At 45.4% G+C, this 18,929-nt stretch overlaps 1 protein-coding gene across 1 annotated transcript in view; it reads left to right on the forward strand.

The window, feature by feature from the left end:
* The window catches only part of TPH2 (tryptophan hydroxylase 2), a 112,489-nt gene that overhangs the window by 15,075 nt on the left and 78,485 nt on the right, over positions 1-18,929 (forward strand). The window contains 2 exon segments of the mRNA NM_001081783.1: positions 13,644-13,840; positions 17,620-17,755. Of these exon segments, the coding sequence (NP_001075252.1) occupies positions 13,644-13,840; positions 17,620-17,755 (333 nt within the window).

An 18,929-nucleotide genomic window follows, 5' to 3' on the forward strand; every position in this document is an offset into this window, starting at 1 on the left:
CGGTAGCTGCCCCTTTCCCCTAGAGCTGAGAGGCAGTGTGTGGGGTGGCTAAGAGGGCAGAAGTTGGAGTGCATGCCTGGGGTGGATTCCAGCTTTACCACTTACCAGCTGAGTGACCCCAGCAAATTACTTATCTTCTGTGCCTCAATTTCCTTGTCTGTAAAATGAGGATAACTCTACTACTGCTTTATAGAATTGTCCCGAGGGCTAAATGAGCGGATATATTAACAGCATGTGGAACACTACATAAGAAGTGCTATATAAGTATTTGCTAATACTTCTATAATACTATTTTTCTCACTTCAGCTGACCTCTCCTTTTTGTCTCTCCTCACGCTCCAAACGTTTTTATAATCCTTTGGTTGCCACCCATCTCCACTCCCCTTAGCTAAGACTTTCTTTAAGTCCTGACTTTCGTCTGATATTTACGCTGTTAGTTATTTATTGCTGCATAACAAAATCGAGCAGCTTAAAACGACAAACATTGATTATCTCACATAGTTTCTGAGGGTCAGGAATTGGGGAGCAGCTTGGCTGGGTGGGGCTGGCTCAGGGTCTCTCACAAGGCTGGCATCAAAGTGCTGGCCGGGGGAGCAGCCATCTGCAGGCTTAGCTGGGGCTGGAGATCTGCTTCTGGTATGGTCACTCATATGGCTGTTGGCAGGAAGCAACAGTTTTTTGCAACATGGGCCTCTCTACTGGGCTGCCTGAGTGTCCTCAAGATATGGTAGCTGGCTTCCATCAGTGGTCTGAAAGAGTCCAGGGCAGAATCCACAATGCCTTTTATAACCTAGCCTCAGAAATGACGTACCGTCACTCCTGACGTGTTCTGTTGGTCTCACAGCCCAACCCTGATACGCTGTGGGAGGGAACTGCACATGGGCGTGACACCAGGAGTCAGAGTTCACTGGGGGCTGTCTTGGAGGTTGGCTGCCACATACATTTAACTTGTGTTTGATTTTATTTCTTCAAGCCTCTCCCCAACTGCTCTGCCAGGATTGGTGCCAATGTATTATCTGTAGAACTGATCTTGTGAAGGAAGCGGTAGCATGGTGTAGCAGAACACGTGGCAGAATGTATAGGCTTTGGAGCTAGCAGAGCTAGGTTTGAATTCCTGCTCCACTTACAAGCTCTTTGGCCATGAGCACAGACGTAGTCTCTCTGAGTCTCAGTGCTCTCATCTCAGAATGGGCACAATATCTACCTTGTATGGTTGGGAGGATTAGCAATGATTACAGGGCCCAGATGCCGATGCGCACAAGCTAGTGTTGACTCTCTGATAATGTGATTATTATCATCAAGCGTTAAGTAGCTGGTGGTTCCTCGATTCCATATAATCATTTATTAAGCTCATTTAAAATGAATAAAGGACCTTATGGAGTGAATGAATTAAGGAATTTCAGGCTCCATGGTAGGCTGGGTTGTAGGAGTTTTTCAAAAAATGTGTGTGTGTACTTTTCACTTTTTAGTTTCATGTAACTCACGCACACAGCTTGCTTCTTCAATCTGAAAAATTGAGCCTCTGCAAGGCCTTCTGAGGCCAGCGACTCTCAGCTAAGGTCTGAGAGTCCAGGATGTGGCTGGCATATGTTGGCTTGAGCCCTGAATGGCTGATGGTGGTAGAAATGTTCACCACAGGTGGGCCTCTCACCTGGCACATTCAGGTGGTTTTAGCTTCCTTTAGTGAAATTCCTGCTGTGTACTGCACATGGTGCTAAACACATCACTTACGTCTCTCATTTAGCATCACAATGAGGCTTGAAGATTGGTGCCATCATTGTGTTCATTTTGAAGATGAGGAAATTGAGGTTCAGAGATATGTTAAGAAACTTACTAAAGGTGACACAGCTGATCATGTCACCTGCATAAATACTAGTTATTGCCACTTTAATTTCTCCCAAATGGAGCAGTAAATCAAAGAGTAGAATGAAAGCAAATATTTGTAGTCCTAGGGTTACTTCCTAGATGACCAGAGTAGATTCTGAAGAAGGTCACTCTCAGGGGTTTCAGGAGTGCCTCTCTTACAGAATCTAAATGTCTTCCTTTGCTCAAGAAGCCATATCTTTTCTTTTTCTTTTTCTTTTTTTTCTTTGGAAGTGGCTGCAGCACTTCCACTTTACATAGGTGGTGTCATACACAAGCTGAAAATAACAATGACAAAACTAAGTGACGTGGCATTTTTAAAAGTCATTATTGTCTTTATAGAATTCTCAGCATATTTGAAATGCACAATTCTTGTAAGCATTTAATACACTTAAGACTTTGTGGAGCCAGGACTCCAAGTAGCCCTGTCTGACTTCTAGGGTACAATGTGTCTCCCTGGCTGCTTGGACATCTGCCTGCTGCTGGCACAGCAGAGCCATGCCGTGTCCTAGCCCTGCACAGTGGTTTTGTGCTCTTCTCCTCCTGCCTGAAGCCTGACCCTTGTGGGATGTATGGTAGATGGAAATAAACATAGCTAGGCTAAGACTTGAAAAACAGTTGCCTGGGATTTGTCTCTCTCTGGCTTTTTTCTAGTTGCTTGCCTATTTATTTCTTGATTTTTTGATTTACAAAATTGCATCCTTTGTGGTTCAGTTGCTCTGAGTGTACATGGCTAAACAGAGACTCTAAAACAAAACAGCCCCACATGGGAACTGACATATTAAAAAAATGCAATCACCCGCCCAGCAGGCACGTTCAGTTTGGGTGAGCTTGTGAATATTCTACTCAGCTCCATCGGGGCAGACAGAGAGAAAGAGAGAGAGAGAGAAACTGGGAGAGAGAGAGAGAGAGAGAGAGAGGAAGAGAGAGAGGAAGAGAGGAAGAGAGAGAGAATTTGCTTATTCAATACGAATTGGCGATGATTCTAACCTCTCTCCTCATCAAAGCAGAGAAGGGCATTGTTTGCCACTCTGTGTTCCCCTACTCACAGCCCCAAATACCACATGATGTCAAAATGAAGCCCTCTGGGACTGGGATTCAGTAATGTGCTGTGCATTTTAAGGTGTGGAAGAGATGCATAATTATGGAATGGATGTGCCTTGAAATAAACATATTGGGCTTCCAAGCCAGCATCTCTCTTCTCAGCAGGTCTACTCAGTTACTTCTTTCTCTAGATGACTCAGCAGGAGTCAGCCATAGGTTTGCAAAGGGAAGGAAAGAGATGGAGGAGCAGAGACAAACAAGGATGAGCTGCAGACCTTGAGTAGAACCCTTGGCAGACATTGGGTAGAGGTGTCTGCCGCTCTGCCTCCCACCTCCCAGTGCCCAGGACTGTGCACACTGGGCTTCCTCTCCTCACAGGGGGCGGTGACGATTTAGCTTTGAGTTTGAGCCAGAGGCTTCCTGATACTGAGTTTTTCCGAGAAGGCTTTTGCAATTATTGCAGCTTGCAGAAAAATAACTGGGGTGGCTCCACCTCTCCACTTTTTGAGAAATTTCAGTTGACCTTAGCATTTCTCATTTCATGTGAGAAGAGGCATGATTTATGGATCCTGCTTGCTTTCAGAATGTAGCTTAAAGGAATTCATTGCTAACAGGAGTCGTGAGTGCCACATTACCTATTTTTAGATAGGCAAATCTTAATTGGAAACACAACAAATAGAAGGTGGAGGAAGAATGAAAGGGAAAATTTAATGCTTTCTTGACAGGGGAAAAAAATTAACTGAGAGGTTGCAAGTTTTTATCCTTCATGACATTTTCCTCATCAGTTCCATTGGCGGATGGTCCCCTTGATGAATTGTGGCCTCTATTGTGATGTGGGACCAAGCTTTAATTTTTTTCCTTCTGTGCCTTTTCGAGAAGAGGCCCCTTAGAAGGCAAATGTGCTTTCTCCCTGACTGAGCTAATTTTATCCCATTCCATTATCCTCCATCGATTTCCTTTCCCAGGTTTTGAATGGAACTGAGATATATGGGGCTGTTTGGGTACTTTGTGACTCCTGCATAAACACCAGTTGTAGATGCTTTAATTTCTCTGAAATGGAGCGGTAAATTGAAAAGTGGAACAAAACCAAATATTTGTAGTACTGGGGTCATTTCCCAGATGACTAGAATAGTTTCTGAGGAAGGTCACATTAGAGGTTTCAAGAATGCCTCTCCTGCAGAACCTAAATATCTTCCTCTGCCCAAGAGGCCACCCCTGTTTTTGTTTTTAAATCTGGATAGCAACTTCCGTTTGACATGGGGGATATCGTACACAAGTTGAAAACAAGAGCAACAGAATTAAATGACTTGGATTTTTAAAAAGTTATTCTGCTCTTTACAGAATTCTCAGCTTATTTGAAGTGTACAGTTTTTGTAAAGTATTTAAAAGAATGCCAAGTGTTACTCTCTACGTGAAGTTCAGCTCAGTGGGTGAAAGGAAGGGAGCCTGAGAGTTTCAAAGAAAGACAAAAGGGAAAATTGACTCGGAAAAGTTTTCTCCTTCATCTTCTGGGCTTGGTGGACCGTTTAGCTGTTCGTGAATGCCTCAGGAGGGCTGCTCCCACGGCTGTGGACGACGTAAACACAGGATGGCCCAGTAGCACTTACTGACAAGGACAGAAGCTGCACCAAATTCTAACATCTTTCACGGGAAATGAAGTATGAGTACTTTTACTTTAAAATGATTTCCATGAACATGAAGGATTAAAATGATTTCCACAAGTCCTGTCTGAGGCGAATGGGTTTATACAGAAGAGTGCCATTTTGTAATCTCTAGATCTATTCTTTTTTTTTTTTTAAGATTGGCACCTGAGCTAAAATCTGTTGTCAGTCTTTTTCTCCTCCTCAATTCTCCCCCGCCCCCCAGTACATAGTTCTATATTCTAGTTGTGGGTCCTTCTGTTTGTGCTATATGGGATGCCGCCTCAGCATGGCCTGATGAGCAGTGCCATGTCTGTACCCAGGATCTGAACTGGGGGAACCCTGGGCCGCCAAAGCGGAGTGCATGAACTTAACCGCTCGGCCACGGGGCGGGCCCCATCTCCAGACCTAGTCTTGACCCTGAAGGGAAGTGATGAAATTTTATTCATTTCTGTAGACGTGGAGGAAGGGAACCAACTCTATTAAGTACTGTCAGGTAGTAGGCATTGGCCCAGGTGCTTTACAGATGACGTCTCATTTGACCCTGTCAGTGTTGTACAGTTCCCTTCTTTCCCTCAGTTTCAAATGCGGAAACAGAGGCCATGCAGGATACGTGGTAGGTACTCAGTACCTTGCACTGAGGTGTACTGGTTAAGAGTGAGGTCTCTGAAGCTGGCCTTCCTGAATTGGAGTCCTCACTATGCCACTTATAGCTGTTTGACCTTGAACAGATTCCCAAGTCTGTAAGCCTGTTTACTCAACCATAAAATGAGGATGGTAGGAGTCATTTATTCCCCTGTAAAGTGAGAATTATATGACACCATCCATGTCATGTGCTGTTATGTTATTATGATTGCTACAGTGGGATGGATGGATGAATGAAGGGATCCTGTGGTTGAGGTCATGACTCCACTACTGAAATAGGTCGTTAGCAACATTTGGTCCCTGTTGGTCAAGATGCAAGATGTGTGCGACTGAATTTGGAGCTCTTGGAGACCCCAGCCTGAGTCTCTTCATCCCTGTGGCCTGAGATGGCTGGCTGCCATGGGATGTAGCTCTTTGCTGGCTTGTGTCCTCTGAGTCACCATCCTGGTGAGTGCTGAGCATGCACACATCAACAGTTGTCAGACCCGCTGTTGTTGCTGTTGATGTTTAATTTCATAGTAGTTTTGGCAGAAGAAAATCACTCCTCTAGAATGTGAAGAGGACTTTCTTCAAGGTGAGAAAATGGGAGGAAGCCCTATCCCGGGATCACAGGACAAGTGAAAACACATAATTTCCAGGAGTTAAATCTTCCCTCTCCTGAGGCTGCCTAGGTGCAGTCGTTGATTTTCATTACGTCTCTTACAAAGGCAGCACCAACATTAACAACGTGAACAAACAAACTAACATTTTTGTTTTCTACCATCTGAAAGTTCCTTAGGTCCCATAGACTCATTTATGAAAATTCATGTGTGAAAAACTCATTTGTAAAAGCTCATAAAATATGTGATCACCGGTGCTCTCACCTGAGCGGCCTGGGGACCAGCTGAGAATGGGCCTGAGCCTTACGGATGAGTTACAGATAGCCCCACTCTGTGGAGCGGCATCGAGCCTCAGGCTGCCCAGTCCACCACCCACGAGCCCTCACCGGCCACTTCATGTCTGACGGCTTGAATGGGTGGAGGCCTCGGTGTAACTCAGCAGTTGTTAAGTCCCTGTACTGAGTTGTACGTTTCCTTTCAGGAAAATAGCATTCAATCATCGTGCTCTGTGGCTTTGCAAATATCTTTGAAAGTTCATTCACTAGGATATCCAGTCAAGGAAACATCTCTGTGTTGAGTTAAGTTTGGCTTTTACATCCCTCTGGGTTTATATGTGCTGCTTGCTTTCCTGGTGAAAATTTTGGCTACAAGTGTGATGGGTGACAATGCTTAGGAAACCTGAGCTGAGAAAAGTAGGAAAAAGAAACCCTTCCACGTGAAGTAGGGATAATAGGAAACCAGTGGGACAAGTATGTATCTGCCAGACTTTCTGGTACTCAACTATAATTTTTCTGAACCTTTAGATTTGTGGCTTGTTTCACGCTGACTGGTTGATTTACTTATTCAATACACATTACGTATGGAAACCTATCTGCTCCAGGCTCCCCTCTGGGTGGCATAAGGTAGATGAGAAAGCATCGGGCCGCGCCCTGGGGGAGGGCACTTTGTAATGAGGAGAGAGTTAGCAGAGTCATAGCTGTGGATATTTACTTCTTGTTTTTATTTCCCTGGGTATTACTGATAGTATTTTATCACAAAGTTATTGAGTGTCCTTTATGAGCTGAATTCTGAAGTGTAATTTTATCAAATTGGAGAGCCTTAGACTTTTCTCATAGACTCTTGGAAATCAGTAGAAAAAGTGGCATTTGCTTTCTGGTTAAACTTTAATGGAATTCATACACTTTTCTTAGGATGTTTTTTTCCTGGCTTGTAGTAACATTTTTCCAACCTCAGAGGCATACGCATCTTCCTGTGTGGCTTTGCTCTGGAGACACCTGGCTACAGGTGACACTAACCAGCATAGAGCTAGGTGATGGCATGGTCACTGGTTATGGTGAGAGTCACCAGTACTGACTGGAATTTTGGCACACTGGTGTGTCACCTCAGTTGTGAGAAGTGTAACAAATGCTTGGTAACAATAGTAAATTTTGTGAATGATGAATGCTTCTCTTTTTTTAAATTTAATTTTACTTTTTATCTTTCTGTGAGGAAGATTGGCCCTGAGCTAACATCTGTTGTCAACTTCCTCTTTTTCAGATCCTAGGGTTTTTAAAAAATTTTGATGACTTTCAATGTCTCCACTTCTTTTTTTGTGTTTTTTAAAAACTGGCACCTGAGCTAACGTCTGTTGCCAGTCTTCTTTTTTTTTTCTTCTTCTCCCCAAAGCCCCTCAGTACACAGTTGTATGTTCTAGTTGTGAGTGCCTCTGGTTGTGCTACGTGGGACCCTGCCTCAGCGTGGCCTGACGAGTGGTGCCATGTCTTGCCCAGGATCCGAACCCGGGAAACCCTGGGCCGCCGAAGCGAGGCGCAGGAACTTAATCACTCGGCCCAGGGGACCAGCCCCAAATGCTTCTTTTTTAAAAATTACATTAGATCGAAATCAAGGTTATTCTTATAATAATGTTAGAATAATGTCAATTTTACTCTTCCATATTCTTGTATGCTTTCTTGGATGGGAAGGAAAGAGGATGAATTGCAGATAGCTCCCTGGAAATTATGCAGAATTCAGGGTGTGCTCACTGAGGAGTGCAGGATGTACTCTCATAAGTCAGGAAGGAACAAAGACAGGGACCTCCTGCCTTCATGTTCCCATAATCTTCCTGGAAGGTCCTGTCCAAACCCTTAGAGGAGCTGCTAATTGCTAATGAGTTGCAAAGTTGGTGAATTTTCACATTTCACCTCTTCTCATTTCCTTTCTGTAGCCCCCAGGTGGAAGTGTCAATCCAGAGAGAAACGCCTAAGGTGGGGAGAGAGAGAAGAGATGAGGCAGAGATGTGAGGGACAGTCTGTTCCAGGTAGATGAACAGCTCTTGAATAAGTAAGGCATCTCCTACCCTAAGGAACATGTAATGAAATAAAGTAGAAATGAGTTCCTTTCTGTTTTTATCAGATTCATCCATCCGCCTCACCAATTCTCTGTTTACCTTCTGTTCTGTTTGGTCCTTGCCACTGAGGAAATCCAGCTGTTCTCAAAAAACACAATCTGCATGGTGTTTCAGTCAGTCTTGCCATCTTGGTGTAAATACCGCAATTGCAGCCTGTCAGATCTTCCTCCACTGAGTGAGTGAACTGCTCCCCAGCACTGGAGTACCTCTGAAGATAACACAAGTAGGGAAACTGCATCTGGTACTAGGAATTCCACCAGCAAGGACGCTAGGAGGCATCCAGGACACACCACCATAATTAGATATTTTCCAATCCCCCAAGTTTAAAAACATATATATAAGAAAAATAGCTTGCTGTTAGACGTGCTGGAGGAGAAGATAGAATAGTTAAATAAAACAAAAGCATTGTTGCTTATTCATCTGGGTATAGAAAGAACTCCCACAGTTTCAGCCTCAGTGGGGTACGTGTCTCTGGGTTTCAGTGTCAAATATGTGTTTGTTAAACAGCTTTGCTCTAAGGAGCTCAGGACTTCCTTAGAATAACCAAGTCTGTACCTGCCTCCAATTTGGTTTGTCTGTGCACTTTCAACTCCTCATTGTAGGGACAAAGCAGGTTTTTCAGAATCACGCCCCTGATTCTAGGAAGAGTGGTATTTAACCTTACAGGCAGAAAGATGCCTCCCACAGCCGTCAGTATTTCCAAAGAAGGTTCTTAGTGTTCTCCAAGTAACTTATTGTACCATGGAGTTTGTCCTGTCATCCAGCGTAAATCCCCATGGTGACCATCTTAGTCCTTTTCCCGGTACTGTCTTCCCGGGCGCTGGCCCCCATCATGTTCATAAAGCCTCAGTTTGCTATTCTTTGGCCAGAGGGCGAAATCTACAGTGAATGGAAACGACTGAAAGTCACGTCTGTTTCTCTCCAGTGAATTAGGAATCTGTGAATAACAATTTTGGTGGTTGTTGAGAATTCCAGAATCTCAACTAATTCCATATAAATGGAGGAGATTCCCTAGAGATCTAATTATAATATTTGCATGTAATTAGTTTGTGGAGGAGTCCCATCTTGTTAGGGTTTATCCCAACAGAAATGTCTTTATTTTCCCCACTCTCCACTTTCAACTGTGTCATGTGGAACTCTACTTTCCTGCTGGGAAGCAGCTTCCTTAGCAACATCTAATCTCCTGTCCGTTTTCATTATTAGTACAGTCTCATTTGGCTATTTAAGGCCTAGTCCTGTTCATTGAAAGAAAGATTAATCTCAAACTTGATTCAAAGTGTATCTTCCCTCCCCTTCAGTAGTTTGGAGGTGAGTGTGTGTGTGTGTGCGCGCGCACGCATGGGGAGCTCTGGTTCTGTGTGCCTTTCCTTCCCTCTTCTAGAACCTAGTTCCTCTGGAGGTAGGGGCTGAGAGGAGGGAGGGAGGTGGCTAAGGGCTTTTTATAGGATTGTTAGAATGCCAGCGGTGGGCAGGCCTCAGGCCACACTTACCCTGGTTCAGATGGATTCTTTCTGAGGGGGTGGTCTCTGTAGAGTGTTATGTGTAGTTTTCTTGGGGCAGGACCATTCCCTCCATCTCCACCCCTACAGATATGCACCCTGCATCCCCTTGGCCTTGGCACCCCCACCTCCTTCTCTGGGTTGGGCACACTATGGCTTGGGCACCTCTCACAGACCTGCCCTTCCTTGCTTCTTCACCAGGGTAACGGGAACCACTGGAGCATTCTTCTGCATCCTGAGACCCAAGCAAAACTAGACAGGGTGAGGCTTCCCCGTCTTTCTCTCAGGGACACCACATTGGGTCCTCTAGAAATCTATAGATCACTGGACATCAGGCTCCACGTTCATGGGAACCTCAAATTTCAGAGGGCACATATCAAGGGTCCCCTCTTCTCCCTCATAGTGTGCCGTACTCCTAGGCTTCCAGACACTCCCCCAGGGACTGTCTTTCTGCTACTCGACTCTGGTGGCCACACCAGGGAGGGCCTGTGGTACTGCTGCTCAGCACGGGTCCAACTGGGAAAAAGCAGCCAGGCCTCACTTCTCATGGGCATCCACAGTCCTTCCAGATGATTCTCATGGCACAGCCTCCCCTCCTCACTCAGGGAAGGGGAAAAAACCTGCCCTTCCCCTCAAACACTGGCCTCCTCACAATGCTGTGCATCTTGTTCCCTGTTAGACCAGTGGGTGAGGTGGAGGTGGAAGGCGTGTGGTAGAGAGGACTTTATTGGTGGTAGGGCCATTTCTGCTGCCTGGTAACATGCCCTGCAAGGAGAGGACTGGCTCCAGCTGTTGGGGTCTTTTTCTAGAATGTGGAGTACTTAAGAGACTTTAGTTTGGACCAGAACAGAGTTTTAGGATGCTGAACTACGACAACATTACATAGACATTATAACATGTCCTCCTAGAGAGATGCATAACACATGGGTGTATATCCTAGGATACCCTTCTGTCATCTTTCTGAGGTACAGTTCACAAAAGAACATTAATCTGTAATAAATACAAAGAAGTGCAGCACATTCTGCTTCTTCCCACGACTACTGTTTTTATTTTTCCGAATATCAAATTTCACAGTTTTAAAAAAATAGATGGGTGCCCCTGCATGCCTGGTGCCCCCAGCACGACCTCCAGTCTTCTCGAGATGGTTAAAGAACTGAGTAGCTCCGCGAGCACTCTGTGTGATCCACGCCTGCACGCTGGTCTCGTGGCTGCCTGTGACTGCATATGAGAGCTGCTATGTATAAACGCACACACCTGGAAGTCTTATTTTAGTTTGGTATATGGAAAGTTGATGTCTGGAATAAGTTTTATTTCATTGGTTATCCTAATCAGTTAAGACTACAGCCAGTCTTGAGCCAGACTAACTGGGTTTTAAGCCTGGCTCCATGATTTTAGGCAAAGAGCTTCATCTTTCTGAGCCTCAGTTCCTCATCTGTAAAATGGGGATAATAACAGTGTCTGTCTCATGGAGTTGTTGTGAGAATCAAATAGGTTATTGCGTGTAAGAACACTTCACCTTAAAAAAGCGTGTGGCGCAGAGTAAGCTCTCAAAGATGAACTGTTATCCTATACCTGTATTAATTGCAGAGAAAAATGGGAAATTTCTTATTTTCTTTGTATTTTGGATATTTTTAATAGAAATTAAATGGATAAAACTAGGCTTTACTTTGTGATGAACTTGATTTTTGAACATTTAACTTCAAGAGTTCCCTGGGGCCAGGGGCTGGAGGGGCGAGAAGCTCCTGATGCAACCGTAGTCAGACCCACTGAGCTCAGGGTGGCGCGCGCACCAGACCGTGGCCGAATGAGCCGGCTGGCTAGTTACCCAGGAAGCAGCAGCAGAAACATATAGAATCTACACGACCATACGTATTCCTCAGATGGCGATGCTGGAAATTCACTCAGTGACAGATGTGTATTACTCTTTCTTCCTACCCTAGCTTACACTTTTTTTCCTTCTTCTGCTTCCTATTGGCCATATTCAGCTCCCCTTTGAAATGCTGCAGGTTAGTATCAAAGGGAAAAGTCTGGCCTCAAAATTCGTTCACTGCCCTCTCAGTATTTCATTGACAGTTTCAGCTTCGTTGCTGTCCTCCCTCCTGATGGTGCACAGCCCTGATTAGCTTTGTTCACTTACCTGACACACATTGATTTCTTTGAGTTTTCTGGAACTGGGATGACAGCATTTGTATATTTATTCCCTTACATCCTTTCTATTTTTATCTTTCCATTTCAAACTTTCATTCTAGATTCATCACAGATGCTTAGCAGGTCTTGAAATTCTTAGTAAATGTTTGCCAGGTTGTAATTTTTTATTTGTTATCCACAGCCAAATTTAAGCCACGCTAATCCCATTCTAACTGGGTTTGGATGAGCCTAGCCTCGGCGCTCAGAGAGAGCGAGGGCTCATTTCTGCTCCTGCTTGTATGTGTGTTGTTCCCACATCCCTCAAGTGCTGCAGCTCATGTTTTGTTAAATAGAAATAATTTGGGGCAGTGGGACCACATTTGGACCTGAACTTCAGACAGGAAGCTTTTTGATAGGAACACCCACAGGCTGGGGGCGCTGGGTCTGTTTGCTGCCCTACCCCGCGTTGTCCTCCTTCCGTTTCTCGCTGCCCTGGGGGTGCTCCCGCATGACCCGCTTGTTGAAGGTGCTCCGCAGCCGCAGCAGCCCGGGGCGGCGCTCGCTGCCTGTGGAGATGGCTGGAGCAGAACTCCTAGTTTTCTGTGTATATATTTGGAACATAATACGTTGCGTGTGTATATTTGTTGACTGAATCTCTGATGAGTGGCCAGGGTGAGTGGGGGGCAGTGCTGCAGGTGGATGCCGAGTGTGTCCTGAGAGGTTTTCTCAAACCCTAATTTCACGTTCAAAATAGGTATTTTAATCAGAGGCTAAATTCAGATTTTGGTCCGTCAAGCAGTAGTTTGCACAGCACAGGTCCATCTTCCTCTTCGTCTCCTTGCTCCGGGTTGCACCAGGAGCTACGTTCCTTGCCCATGGCTGCTGGCTGCTGTTAGAGCAGCATTTCTTCCTCCCCTTTCTGTCTGGGAACCTGCAGATCATACCTGGCCAACAAGGCTCAGCTTAAGTTTCAGCTTCTCCAGGAAGCTTTCCCTGACCACCCAGTCCAGCAGCACCTGTCAATGTGCTCGTCAGGTGCCAGCACACTACTGCCCGTGGGCCAAATCCGGCCCACTGCCTGTTTTCATAGAGGAAGTTTTGTGAGAGCACAGAGAGGTTCCCTTGTTTACACATTGTCCGTGGCTGCCTTCAAGATACAATGGCAGAACTGAACAGTTGCGACAGACCATGTGGCGCACAAGCCTGAAATATTTACTTTCTGGCCCTTTACAGAAAAAAGGGCTGACTCCTCTCCTAGCCTGAGAGACCTTGATGTGTGTGCGTCTTGGCATGGTGTGTAACAAGTGCTTGTACTTTGCAGTCTGCGAAACTCTCACTTTTAAAATTAGCATAGTCTTTTGTATTTCCCAGATATTATTCTCACTAAACAAATAATCTCAAAATTACACTTAGAGATTGGGGTGAGTTCCCAACAAGGGACAAAGAGAACCCAGAGGCAGTTTTATTTTTAAGAGATTATATCCGTTTATTACTGTTGTTAGGTGATTGCAGAAAAGGTCCAAGCATAGCTTTGTACCCAAACCAGTTCTTTCCAACCCAGAACTCTTACTTGTTACTGATCTCAGTGAAAGAACATAAATCTTGTCAAATTTCCATGAGGATGTGTGAAGGTATAACTTGATCAAATCATTTATATGGAAGTCCAAATACACACACACACACAGTTAGAAGGTTAGAATTTACTTTAACAATGATACTTAATGGGGTCCTTTTAGACACTCAGATGTCCCACTTTATAAGAATCTGACTTGCGACAGGTGTGGACACTTAACCCAGTGACCCAGAGGTAGATTCATTCTCTTGTCTTCTCTCTCTCCTAGTGGTCAGCCCATTCCCCGGGTGGAGTACACAGAGGAAGAAACGAAAACGTGGGGCGTTGTGTTCCGGGAGCTCTCCAGACTCTATCCCACCCACGCTTGCCAGGAGTATCTGAAAAACTTCCCTCTGCTGACCAAATACTGTGGCTACAGGGAGGACAACGTGCCTCAGCTGGAAGACGTCTCCATGTTTCTGAAAGGTGAGGCCTCACGCAGCCTGCCTTTCCCCCATCAACATCCTCGTTTGCCTTCCAAGGACACACAATGCAGCAACACCCTTTTTTCCAGAAAAAGGGGGATGATGACGCTATAGTAGTGAACAAGACAAAGCACAGGGTCACCTCGAGTTCATGTTCTTGTGTGGTCACTCTCCTCACTGGCCCTCCTGGGACAGCAGTTGGGAAAACTTAGGGCTCCTGTGGGAGTGGGAGAAGGCCAAGTCTCCTGGTGGCCCCACTTCCTCCTCTGCTCCTCACTGTGGTCGAGTCCCAGTTTCTCTGCTCGGTGCTCTCTCTTCCTCTGTTTCGAGCTCGACAGTTCTAAAAGCGGAAGCCGGCTGTCTGCCACCCTTCCTGGAACTGGCGTTCTCCCGGCTGTCTGTCTCTGCCGGTGCTGCTGTGTTCCCCAGCCTCTAAGGACTCCTCCTCTGAATCCCTGCCCCATGCCCCGTACTTAGTTAGTCTTTGTGTGAGTTTCCTATGGCTGCTGTAACACATTACCACAAATGTAGCGACTTAAAACGACACAAGTGTGTTATCTTACGCTGGTGATCAGGAGTCTAAAATCAAGGTCTTGGCAGGGCTGTGTTCCTTCTGGAGGCTTGTTTCTCGCCTTTTGCAGCTTCCAGAGTCTACCTGCATTGCTTGACTCATGGCCCCTTCCATACATCACTCCAGCCTCTTGTCACATCTCCTTCTCTGACTCGAACCCTCCTGCCTCCCTCTTTTAAGGGCCCTTGTGGTTATATCAGCCCCAAAAGAATAATCCAAGATCACCTCCCTTTCTCAAGACCCTTAATTAATCACATCTGCCAAGTCCATGTTGCCACATAAGGGACACATTTAAGGTTCAGGTGGACATCTCGTGAGGGCCACTATTCAGCTTACCACAGTCTGCAAGTGTTGCTGCTTCTAACTTTGTGACCCTCATGAACCTGTCCTTTTCTTCCCATCCCGCTGCCACCACTCACACTGAGGTCCCACCGTTTAACAACCTTGACGTCTGTGTCTCCTCCCGTCTACTGTCCTGCCCACTGTTCCCACACGAAGCTTCCTAAAGCACCACAGCCTTCCTGGATCTCTGCTCAGAAGCTATCAGTGGCTCCCCTTTGTTTTTACTGAGGTTGACAGACTTTTTTTCCTGTAAAAGGCCAGATAGTAAATATTTTAGGCTTTCTGGCCAAGTGGCAAAATTGAGGCAATTATGTAGGTACTTATGTAGACATTTAGATGTGACCATTAAAAAACGTAAAAACTATTCTTAGCTCATGGTGGTGTACAAAAACAGGTGGCAATCTGAGTTTGAACCACAGGCTGTGGTTTGCTGCCGTCTGGTTCATCCGCTCAAGCTCTGGACTTCAGCGTCAGTTCAAAGCCCTCCCCGGCCTGCTGAGCCTCCTGCCCGGCCGAGCTGCACAGACCCTCTTGCTCTGTGGCTCCCACACGAGGCTCTGCCCCGTGCTTGAAAGTCCTCCCTTCTCCCCCCACCCAAATTCTGTCTCCTCTTCGAGACTCAGAGCAAGTCCTGCCTCCTCTGAATCCTGTGTGTAGCAGCAGCCGTCATGACCTCTCCATGCTCTGCTTTCATTCTGGATCATGTGCGTCTCAGGAGAGCTGGCATGGTGTGATAGCTTGTATCCCAAGAACCACACCTAGCACACTGGGAGAGCCTCCCATGTGGACATTTGTTATTGAGGGAAAGAGATGGAGAACCACGAATCAGTATCATTTAGCGCCTAACTGCAAAAGGCCTCATGTCGATGCTGAACTAGATAAGTTGTCCCTGATGGCCCCGTGTCTGGCACATCCTCTGTGCCTCCCGTGGAGCTGTGTGCATACTATATATTTACCAGGGGCTTGATTGCTCATATATTGGGATTGCTTTTTGCCTTATTGTTTCTCACACCCCAGTAATTAGAATACTGACTCTGTATTTTTGTCATATCTGTCTTTCAACTTAATATTTTTACGAAAGGTTGTATGTACGGTATAGCATGATTCTGGATCCAGAATGCCTGGGACTGAGTTCCCACTCTACCAGTTCCTAGCTGTGTGACCTTAGAGGATGTACCTTAACTTCTCTGTTCCTCAGTTTCTTCCCTGCAAATGGAGATAATAATTTTATCTGCCTCACAAATATCTGCCCTTATTATTGCTTGACACACATTAAGCATAGCTGAGTCTTAGTTATCATTACTATTATTATTGTTGTTGTTTTTCACAACCCTTGGTGAACCAGATACGGGGAAGCTCATTTTGCATCATTCATTGGCACAGAACAAGCACAATGTAAATGTTTGTGTTTTTATTTCTTTTAACTGACTTACTTTTAAAATGCCTAATTTATTTAAAAAGGAAACTTTTTAGGCAATGATATCCACAAATTCAAAGTTCTTTACATGATAGTTACGTATTTTATTTATTATTATTTTTTTGTGAGGAAGATTGTCCCTGAGCTAACATCTGTGCCAGTCTTCCTCTGTTTTGTATGTGGGTCCCTCCACAGCCTGGCTGGTGTGTGGAGCAGGTCCGCACCCAGGATCTGAACTCGTGAAGTCAGGCTGCTGAAGTGGAGTGTGCAGAACTTTAACCACTCGGCCACAGGGCTGGGCCCAATAGTTATATATATTTTAAAAAATTCATATAAAAATAAAATACAAAACTATTAAAATAAAGAATGTTCCTCTGTGTACCACCCTTCATGTCCCACATGTGGGAAATACTGGCTTAATTGACATAAAATAAAACAGAAGAAAATACACCTATCTTTCTGATATTCAGTGGGGAAAAATCCAAAGTGAAAGCTTTTGGTGGAATGAACATAACACTGCTGAGATGCTGGGTCTGAGGAGGCCTGAGAACGGGGTTATTTCCATGTAGATACCAGAAATCCCAGGACAGGCTTGTTTTATAAGTGGAATCAGTTCTTGCCTTTCAAACCCATTCTAGCAGTCTTGAGGGACTCTCCTAGTCAGCTGAGGCTTTCCGCATGGGCGCTGTTACAGGGCAGGTGTCAGAGATAAGAGGAGCCATCCCCTTGTGAATTTTCTGGGCCTTCACGAGAAGGAAGCATTAGGTAGTCCTTAAGCTGAGAGTACGGATGCCCACAGCCTGCCTGAGTTAGCAGTGTAGGGAGAGTTCACAGATTTTACTGTAGTCTGCTTACTGTGTCTCCTCTTTCCATAGACAAATAGGGCATGTACAGTTTTAGTGTACTTGTTCAAATTGCAGTAATTAATATGAAGGTTTTCATAATATCACAGAAAACAGCACTACAGAATGAAGGAGTTAGGTGTATTGACAATAGAAAACTGTAGTGTGAACTGATTCCAGGATGCTAGTGAATTAGCTGTGTGTTAACTGAACGCATATGGCAGAATGGATCCCTACCTAGGTGTGTCACTTACAAAGACACCAGGTATTATGTTGCAAGCATCACTTTAGATTGTAATCTTCTCCTGTGTATTTGAGCTTTTTGATTCTCATTTGGCTTCTGAATTTAAATTCTTAAATTTTCTTTTCACCTTTCTGTCCATTTTAGTGTATGTCATGTTCCCCTGGAAACCCTACGAGTGTATTTTAGTAATCAGAAGTTTTTAAACATGCTAGCTGTGAACAGTATATGTCATTCAACCATCAAGAGTGTTAGGACCTTGATCACTTTGTTTCTAGAACATCCTTATAAATAACAGGACGCCCTGCTTGGGCCCTCAAGTCTCACAGGGTTAATATTTAGCTGGCTCTTTCTGTTGCCCCTGTAGAAAGGTCTGGCTTTGCAGTGAGGCCTGTGGCTGGGTACCTGAGCCCACGAGACTTCCTGGCAGGACTGGCCTACAGAGTGTTCCACTGCACTCAGTACGTGCGGCACAGCTCGGACCCCCTCTACACCCCGGAACCGTGAGTACCCCTACTGGAAGCCCAGGCGGGACGAGCACCCACACTGTCAAGTGGTCAGTGCTCACTTTGTGTGAAAGTGGCTCTGGCCCTCTTTTACCTCCATGGCAATTTTGTCTTTCTGGCCAGTGAGAGCCCCAGCACTCACCTAAGGAAGCCAGGGCCCAATGAAAGATCAGATCCCCAGCTGGGAATGTGGGGTCTCTAATATCCTTGCTCCAGCTGGTCTCTAACTTTATCCCAACACTGAACCCTCTGCTTTGGCCAGACTGTTGATAATATTACTCCCTAACTAATGTGTAACTTTTATAAAGCCATGATCCATATGGACCATTAGGACAATGTTGCATTTAAAGAAGCTGGGCTCACACCAAAATTCTAATAAAAAGGGTAACCCTACAAGCCGGGCACGCAGCTGCTCATTCAGTCCCCACAGCAGCCCTGTGGCGCAGGCATGGTTGCCATGTCTGTGTTTACTGATGAGGACACGCAGGTGCAGGGTTAAAGTGCACGTTGGCGCACAGGTGGGGCACATGGGCCCCTGCACAGGCGGCTTCTCTCGTGTTGAGGAGTTTCACGTGCACACAGCGCGGTGACTCTGTGATTGCTCCCTTCTTCTTTAGTCTCTTTCATCACCTCAGACTCAGACTCTGTGCTGTGCTCTCCCTACTGTCTTGTTTCTTGAACACTCCTCCAGTCCTGCCCACTACCTCTAGATTATGTGGGGTTTGTGATTCTTCTTGGCTCTGTCAGCTCTCCTTGAAAGAATCCGTCTTTGGGACTTTTATATTCTCTCTCCTGGACAATAGGTGGGCCGAGGTGAGGGACAGAAGATTGGGTGGAGAGCAGTGGGTAAGCTGTGAACATGCATGTGTGGCTAATTCGGCTTGATCACACACGGGATTGTACAGTCTCCTAGTGTGGGACACTCTGGCCCCTGGTCCTAAACTCATTGAATTTTCTACTGCCTTCAAGACAGATGCCACTTCTCTCTTCTCTGGGAAACATTCTCTTGCCATCTTGTGCACAATCACTCCTTCCTCAGAAAATCCGCCACTTACTCTTCTTATTGTCCATCTGTTACATGTATTTAATCATGTGAACTTTTAACATTTTAAACTTGGGGCTTACATCTTCGATGAAATTGTAAACTACTTGAGAGCAGTGCCCTGAATAC

This window comes from Equus caballus, chromosome 28 (assembly GCF_041296265.1).
Source record: "Equus caballus isolate H_3958 breed thoroughbred chromosome 28, TB-T2T, whole genome shotgun sequence".
NCBI lineage: Eukaryota > Metazoa > Chordata > Mammalia > Perissodactyla > Equidae > Equus > Equus caballus.